The following is a 9,195-nucleotide window of genomic DNA, read 5'->3' as shown; positions in this document are numbered from 1 at the left end:
GATCTGGACTCACCACATTTGCAAGTTTGATAGCTATGCCCTCAGTCACATTCCTGGGTATAAATGGTCCAGTGCATCACCATCCCAATCACAATGGTACCGGAAGATCAAAGCTACGCTAACGAGATGAATTTTCAACCATGCGGCTGCGACGTCCGCATCCACCGAAATTAGAAGAAAAAGATTGAAAAAGGTTCCTACATGGATGAACAGACAGCAGGCATCAAATACCCCTCTAAGCTGCCAGACTGTTGATGCTGTCATGGCCGGGCCATCTTCCGCAAAGAAAAAGAAAAAAAACAGCTATGAGGATGACACACAGAGGTGAACAAGTGCAAGGAGAAGCACCAGGAGGTAGTTGCTTCGGACCCGCCGCGGCTTCCACGAGTAGGCCGAGTCGACCTCGATCATGATCCCGAACCTGCATGTCCCGGTGCTGGGGTCCTGGCCGGTGGTCGTCGCGTAGCCCGAGAAGCCGCAGGCCACGTCGTCTTGGTCGTTCTTCTGGTAGAAGCTGTTGTAGGCGTACGAGATGTTGCTCCGGGTGTCCAGCATCCCACAGGACGTCCTGTAGCCAAGGCTGGTGCAGTCCGCCCTGGCGCACGCGTAGCTCACCGTGTCCGGAAGCTTTGGGTCGTCGAGGCTGACAGTGGGCTTCAGCACGCACCATTTCTTGTCAAGGTACTTCACGCCGCTTGCTCTTTTGATCTGCGAATTCGGCACACCGAAGTTGAGCTGATACTTTGGGATGCCATCGTATGTGTAGATCCCCCAGTGGCGCTCGAAATTCCCTGGCTGTATGCTCTTGTCATCCTCATCGATCAGACTGAATAAGTAAGCGTCGATCGGTCCAGGCCTCATCGGGGTCCCTTGCCCAGTGGCGATATGTGTCATGAAGCCTTGGTTGAAGCGCTGGGCGAGCTGAGCATTTGCGTTCATGTCACCGTCAGTTGGCCAGCCTATCTCCCCAATAACGATCGGCAGGTTCCCATATCCATTCTTCTTCAGAGCCCAGATGAGCGTGTCGTGGTTTGCGTCAAACATGTTTGTGTATGTTGCAGAGCCATCAACAACGGGCTGTGAGCGCCCGTCAAAGAAGGCATACTCAGCAGGGAAGTTTGGATCAATGTAGAGGCTGATGAAAGGGTAGATGTTGACAGTGAAAACACCACCAGTGTCGCTCAGAAATTTTACAATTTCGAGTATCCGATCATGAATATCTGTGCGAAAATCCCCGTCAGAAGGCTTGCCCGTTGCTGTATCATAGACATCAGCATTTTGAGGAACAGTTACTTTGATTTGATTGCCCAAACCAGCCTTCACGAGTGCACTTTGTATGTTCTTGAGGGCAGGAAAGGTAGTTAGCAGAAAGCTTCCGTTGTATGTCGACAGGAAAGGCTCGTTACCAACAGCAACATACCTAGCAAAATAACAGGGCAAATCAAGATGCGACAATGATATATGCAAGTGGTGGATCAACATCAAGAAGGCATTGCTGGAAGAATGAGATCGAATATGGGGCAATGAGAACATGGAGCCTAAACTGATCTTGCTGAACATGCATTTTGCTTACAACATATTGTGGAAGCAGTAAAGAACATTTCATTTCATCATGTGCTTATCAGTAGTTCAGATGAAGTGTTATCACATAGTCTAGCTTACTAGATCACCAAGCAGGTAGCAGACATTGGAGTTGCAACTTAAAAAGAATGCTGCATGAAATTTATCAGGGGCAGTGCATCTACTACCGTAGAGCTGCTTCATCAAAATAAATGCTACCAGTACAGTGTTATAGGATGGAGGGATACTGCTAAAAAGCAAAACAGATGTGGTTTGACTCTGTATTACTAGGTTAAATTACAAGGTTGTATTTACAAATCAAAGTCGATAGTTTGCCTCGTGCCAAAAAGTAGTTCAGACAAGCTAGAGACATGAAAATTGCGGAAGAAAGTATATCAAAAGCTGGAAATGTGCATATTCTCCCAAACCATTGCAAAACCACCAATGAAATAGTTCATGGATTTCCAGGTTGAATAATAATCTGAGTTCAAGAAATTGATTGTTACTATGGCTTAGGAATTTAACATAGTTCAATAAAAAATATGTGCAAAACAGCCATAAATTGAACACATCATAGAAAGAACAGAAAGATGTAAAATGTTTGCAAAATGCTTGGTAGTGCTTGGTAGTGCTGATAGGTTTTCAGAATGTGCTAAAAAGGTTGAAGCCTTCAAGTTTCAGTTTAAAAAATCTTTGAAATTATGACACATAAGAGAGATGCACGTCCACAAGGACCACACGGTCCAGCAGGTAGTGAAATGAGTATAAACATAGTCATTGCAAGACAGTAGGTATGAGGTAACTTCTATACAGGAGGTATAACTCAAGGGAGAGGGAAGAGGCCAACTATTATATCACCCTCAAAGAAGCAACAGAAATAAAGAGGACTGGACAAAAAAGGATGCATTTCCTCCATGGTATAAGGTCCCCCCTTCTTCCCCCTAGGAGCTTCGAAGGGAAGCAATTGAATGCTACTGCTCAAATTGATCGTTCAGTTCCGTTTGAAAATGGTACGCACAACTCATAAGTGGTTGGCTGTGAACATCTCATGTAAGACATGAACCTCGTAATGCACGCTGTGAGCATTGTTCCAAATAAATGTAAACGGTTAACGAATGGTCACCCCACATGTTAGAACCGTAGATGGTCCTTTACACTGTCTTGTGCATGGTTTCACAACTTGCTGTTTACGCAAATATACTCCTATTTATACATTAACAAATAAGCATCTAAATGTAATACATTGTTCCTATACACATAATGGATCAAGGGAACTCCCAGGAACTGTCATTTGTAGCAGCACAAAGAAGAGTTGACTGGTTTCTGCTTGCTAAATAATTTGTAACTTTTACCTTGTAAAAAGGCCCACAGGCCAGCTTTCAACAAAGGCTAAAAAATGCTTTTTACTAGATGTTCCTGGACCCTGGTACAGTTTTTGTGAGAGACGGATACTTTTAATACAAAATGGCCTACAACCATATAAAGGCCTTTTATACAATAGACAGACTTGTAGATGGCCTAACCTTCAAATTCAACTAGATACGTGCATTCATAGTTAAAAAAAAAAAGGCGCGCCTAAGCGAGCGCTTAAGTGCGCCTAGGCTCTAGGCGATAGCAAAACGCCTAGCGCATAACTGCGCTTAATCTGCGCATATCAGAAAAGCGCAAGGTGGTGGCAAAACACACAATTAACGCCTAGCGCTTTTTTGAACTATGCGTGCATTGCAACAGGGTATCCAGTATCTAGTACGTTAGCCCACGATTTGCCTTGCCCATATTATGTGATTGTGTAAAAAAAAAGTTTTTATTTAGTTAACACTTACTATTTGGAAAGCACTTACTCGATTACCAAAAAGACATAATTTTGTTTGGTAAGTGAATAAGAGGTGGGGCAGGTGAAGCGGTTTTCAGGAAAAACGAGTTGAAAAAACTAGAGATGGGAGCAAAAATTCCAAATGAAAAGAGGAGGGGAGAACGTACGCAAGGTTGGACGAAGGAGGAGCGGACGACAGAACCTTGCGTCCTTTTTAAATAGGAGAGAAGATTTAACCTAACCGGATAGGCATGCCTTGTAAAAGGGGACTTTACAATGTCAAGAAGAGCCTTGAATTCAGAAAAGTGATGATGAGAATCCAGTAGTGCGAACCGGCTGGAACCATGGACATGGTGAACTTCTTGTTGGCGTGTAATTTACAGAAACAGTATGAATTGATGAGCAAAGTGAAGTCTTCAAACCGATACCACCATCAATCATGTGAATGTGATGCTTAATGAAAACAGAAAGTGCCCTGCTTGGTAACTTTTCTGTTCCCAAGGAATACATGTAACCAGTGCAGCCAAGCAGGGCGCAAACCAGAAGGCACCATGGAAAGCGCCGAGAAGTGGGTCTCCGATCGAGACAGATTGAAGGTAATGCGGAAATTTCTCATTTCCCTGCTAATTCTAGATTTGTCACTGTCCAGCCATATGAACCGAGCGCAAATGAAGCAGGTCTCCAAGTCGAGCATTGAGCCAAACAAGAGCTACACTTGTTGGCCACAAGCCGAGACAGACACATCGACGGTACCGCGAAAAATGTCGCCTTCATCCCTCACTATAGACTCATGACAGTTCATCTTCCGAACTACTAGTACAATCAAATGAGACCACACTCGAGATAGCATGAACTAGTTACAAATCAATCAATCAATCAATCAAGCATGGCAACAAATGAGAGCCAACAAAGTACAGTAATTAATAGGATACCTGACGTTGCAGCCTTTGTTGAGGTAGTTGGAGACGTTCTTCTCGACCCACTTGTCTGCGGCCTTCATGCTGTTGGCCATGGTGGTGAGCAGCTCGTTGGGGATGCCGACCATGACCTCCAGGCCGCTCTTCCTGAGGGCGCTCATGGTGCCGTCCTCGGCGTCGAACAGCTTCACCTTCTGGAAGCCGTTGTCCTTGAGCATCTTCACAACCGTGTCCGGCGGCAGCGGGTGGCTCGCCTGCGTGCCCCAGTTGGCCCCTATCGCGCCCACCCCCGCCGCCGACCAGGATACCACCACCGCTGCCGCCAGGACGAAGAGCGCCGCCGCGGCTTCCCCGCGGCCGGACCGAGGACGAGAACCCATGGACAGACAGCAGATGACCCCAACAGCAGCAGCTCCAGATGAAATCTTGGGCTCCTCGCTTGCTCCGGGCTCAGATCTTGGATGAACCAATCCGGCGAGGCAATACAAGAGGGGATCTTGTTGGGAACCTCCAAGAAGACACTGAAATCGAAGCTCGGAGCTGAAACCCTCACCGGAAAGAGAGGGGAGGCGCAGGCGCCAGAGGCTCCAAGAACTCAAGAAGAAGGCGCTCGAATCCCCGAGCTACCAGAGCTCCACCCACGAGCTGGAGCTTGAATCTTTTGGGGGAACAATAAATGAAGCCCTGGCGAACCCCACCTAGGCTCGACCGCGATGGGAGATTCCCAGTGATGGCGAGCCGAGAGATTCACGGGGCGGGCATTGACGGCGGGCTAGCCAGCAAGTACTACCCAGGCGAGGTGAGTACTGACGAGTAGGCGAGGGCGGCAGAGGGCAATAATGGGGCTTTGCCAAAGCTGGCAGTGGCACCGAACAGAGCAGAGCAGAGGGATGGATCAAAGCAAAACGGAAAAGATTAGCCTTTCCAAGTAATGCAGGAGGGGGAAAGGAAGATTGTGATTTGAGTGTGGGGTTGGAAAAGAGATGGGTGTGTTTGATCTCATCTAGCAAAGCGGCATGATCAATCACCTCAAGAAACCTCAAAAGTTGTTGATAGATGGATGGGCTATGACTCTATCTATCTCTACTAGTATGGGATATGGCGTTCACGCCTCACACGCTTGGAGGTTGGAGGTTGGAGCTTGGGCTGGGAGTGCAAGCAAAAGGAATCAGAGCAGCATGGTTTGTTAGACGCTTTTCACTGTCATGATGCTGGTTTTTTGGTTACTTGCGAGTGGTAAACAGGGTAGTAGAAAGATTCCTCCTCTCGATTGCATGCAAAAAACGCAAATCCAGGACGGTTTTGCACTGTTTGGGCAGAGGCCCGAGGAAGGAAAAGATTTGGGGGAAAGGCTACAGATATTCCCCCACTACGCCACTAACCTCTAGTAGTGCTAGCATTTGCATCGGTAGCAGCATGGCCACTGCACTGCACTGGGATGCTGCACCGCGTTGCTGCTCTGCTGCTGGTGGTGCCAGTTTTTAATTGCTTTCCTGAGCTTTTGTTTGCTTTCGCTTGTTCGTTTGTTTGCGGCGGCTCAGGCTCACAGTGAGAGGTGAGGTGGTTAAACTAGTTAATCAGGCTATCAAAGGGGCATCTTGGTAGTTGGTGCTGGCCAGAATCTGGGGTTTGGACGGAGCAAGATATTGGTATTAGCAGGAGAACAAGCAAGCAAAGCAAAGGGAAGGAAAGCAAACGAGGAGAGCGTGGTGAGTCGATGGTGACTGTGTATGCGTATAATGGGGTCCTTTTGAGGTGTCAGGCGGGACGCGCCAGCGGCGTGGAGCCCATGCGCTTCGGGTGCGGTGCTGACCGAGGATTGACCATCAAAGTTGCGGCCGTGCAGCTGGCTGCCGGGCCCCAGGACCAAGTGACAAAAGTGTGGTGACAAAGGAAGAGCGTGTGTGTGTGCGTGCACTTCTTCTATTTTTTTACTTGTCTTTTTTTTCCCTTTTATAAAAGTTAGAGCGTGTGCATTGGAAACGTATCTACTAACCTGGTTTCTTTGTCTCCTTTTCCTAACCTCCGTGTGGTAGGAGAACGTAGCGTACAAATAAAAAGTTTGGAAATTAATTGGTGCTCACTCCGATCCAAAATAAGGATTGGAGGGAGTAGTATTTTTCTATGGACATGGTCGACATCATTTATCATAATTGTTCCTCTGTGTGTGAAAGAACCGTTCTGCTCATGAGCTTATATGCACCCTCGTAAATAGTAAAAGAAAGTGAAAAAATAAGAAGGAACAAATATTGACGAATTCTAAACATGCGTGCGAATTTCATGAAGAAACAACATTCTAAAATGCTTCCATAAAAAACAAAATTAATGCTCCAAGCGACAGACTTTTTGGGGTATCATTTTGTCTTTTTACGGAAGCATTTTTGGATTGTTGTTTCTTCATGAAAATTTGCACGCATATTCAAAACTCGCTAATGCTTGTTCCCCAATTTTTTTAGATATTTCTGATTTTGCTTACTTTTTTTTTTTTTTACTGTTCACAAGGGTGCATATGAGCTCGTGAGCAAGAACTTCAAGTCCCTGTGTGTTGTTTGATTCGTAGGATTGCCATGCATAAGAATTTATCCTTGACATTGATTTGTACTAGATTTTATAGAAAAGAAGTTCAACTGCTCCAACTTCACGTGAAGAATCTTTTTTTCATGTGCACAATCAAATGCATGTGAAATTTTGTAGTATTGAAGATAACATGTCAATCTTTTTTTATGATAAAAATGTCGTCTATTCATCATGCCATGGTAGTATAAAGAACACAAAAATAACAAAAATTATATCCATGTTCGTAGACCACCTAGGCGACGACTGCAAACATTGGAGCGAGCCAAAGGCACGCCGTCATCATCACCCCTCCCTCACATGAGCCGAGCCAAACTTGTTGTAGTAATCAGTCGGGAAGTCGTCATGCTAGACCACACATGACCAGCCGCATCAGAACAACAGTCGTCGCCGATGAAGATAAGTATAGATCGAAAGGAACTAATTTCTAGACACACGAAGTCACGAATGAAGACGAACAAAGACTCGATCCAGCGGATCCACCAAAGACCAGCACCGACCGAATCTCGTGAGATCCGCGGAGACACGCCTCCACACGCCCTCAGACGACGCTAGACGCATCACCGAAACGAGGCCAGACGGAGATAACCTTATTCGATCCACATGGAGCCATCACCGCCCTCCTCCTAAAAATACCTAAAAACAGAGCAAGATCCCTCCCGCTGGCAAGGGCTGGGGTCAACAGCGCCTCCATGGCCCTAGGGCGGGCGAAGACGAGACAGACCGCCGGTAGGAGGAGAAACCCTAGGTTCTTTCTTGGAGAGGAGGCAGTGGCTGCGTCGAGCGGAACGAATCGAAACTAATCGACACACATCACTAGTACAGGAACCCTTACAGGATTTTTTATTTATTAACGACGTGGAAAAGCGCACACGACAACTAACTTGGACAAATACCAGCAGTGCTCATGGCAGATGGAAGCGCCGCTGATAATAGGAAACTAGCAACGTCGGAGTTGAGCGAACGCAGCTAGTAAGGTGCACCATGGATGCATACCAGCCAGAAACTTCTAGCAGCGTGCACTTGAAAGGAACGTCGCTAGTAACGCAACCTTGGTAGCGTGTGGTCGAAATGTGAACACTGCTAGTTGTATTATGTGTAAATATATGTGTCATTTAATTAAATTTAAAGACCATTTACAGTAAGTCGTTGTGTTTGAATTTAGCAATTAATTTAATAAAGAACACATGTACAAGAAAAATAGGAAAAGAAAACTCCTAGAATACTGTAATTCAAATCCTAAAATCTTAAGAAGAGACCAGCAACGTTATTTTTTGGCAACACTACAAACATTGTAAATGATATTTGTTGGTGCAATGATAGGCCCCTTATGTTTTGGAGTTTGTTGACATAAACAGTATGGAACTTATGTGTTTGCTAATGCACACAGAGTAACAGGTCCCTGAGATATCGAGGAGTTTTGATGCAAACGACGAAGATAATCTCCCTGCGTTGCAGTGAAGGTTATTATCGAAGATGATATTAACAAGAGTGGTCCCTAAAAATTGATGAAGTTCAAGCAATTGGTTAGGTGTCTGTCCGAGGAAATTGACTGCGTTCGAGGAGAATGAAGATGAAGTGAAGACGTAGCATTTGCTTTGTTGTTCTTCTTCTCTTTATTGAGTCATGGGACCACCGTACTATTAAGAGGGGTGTAGCATTTGAAACTTTGACTCTCTGACGCTAAACCCAAATCCTATGAAAGTTGTGAGAGAAATCTCTTTGTGTTCCGAGCAAATACTTGCCAGCAAGAGACTGTGATATTCTTCGTTGCGAGAGATTTGTCTCAAATCGAGGAGTTAGCATTACTTGTTCCTCAAGTAATGTTACCGTTGCTCCAAAATCCGACCGTTATGAACGTGTCGGTTGGCCATTGGCTGGACCGCGTGTCCAAAATGGTCATTTCCCATCTGGGAAGGCTGCGGCTATAAATAGCCACCCCGTGCCGGCTTTGTCCGGTGGCTGCTCCGTTTGATTCTGAAAAGATTGTTGAGAAACCCCCTCTCTGAGTGATTTGAGTTTAAACCCACCGAGAGATAACTCCTAGAGCCGAAGAATTAGATAGTGGTTCAGCATCACTCGAATCTAAGTCTAGTACACTCCGCCTATTACTCTTGAGAGCTGCAAACTCTCTAGACGGTTAGGTGTGAATTTCTTTAGAGACCAAGAGTCATTGTGGTTCACGAAGAAGAAGCCTGTGAAGGTTTGGAGATCACCTCAAGTATCTACCACGAGTAATCGGCATCATTTGACGAATCGATTGTCAAGGAGAATAGGGTGAAGAGAGTTTATCTTCCGTGTTAAGTCACAACCCCTTCAACCAGACGTAGT

General features: G+C 45.8%; 1 protein-coding gene across 1 annotated transcript; it reads right to left on the bottom strand.

Annotated features, from left to right (window-relative positions):
* Positions 1-17: 17 nt before the first annotated feature.
* Positions 18-5,465, bottom strand: LOC109772961 (glucan endo-1,3-beta-glucosidase 6). Its single transcript, XM_020331670.4, has 2 exons — positions 4,306-5,465; positions 18-1,420 (listed from the first exon to the last, which is right to left on the bottom strand). The coding sequence occupies exons 1-2, from the start codon at positions 4,668-4,670 to the stop codon at positions 304-306; spliced, it is 1,482 nt and encodes a 493-aa protein (XP_020187259.1). The 5' UTR covers positions 4,671-5,465; the 3' UTR covers positions 18-303.
* Between the last annotated feature and the right edge of the window lie 3,730 nt (positions 5,466-9,195).

Source organism: Aegilops tauschii, chromosome 6 (assembly GCF_002575655.3).
Source record: "Aegilops tauschii subsp. strangulata cultivar AL8/78 chromosome 6, Aet v6.0, whole genome shotgun sequence".
Lineage (NCBI taxonomy): Eukaryota > Viridiplantae > Streptophyta > Magnoliopsida > Poales > Poaceae > Aegilops > Aegilops tauschii.
Note: the sequence above shows the minus strand (reverse complement) of the source record. Positions and strands in the feature narration are given on the sequence as shown.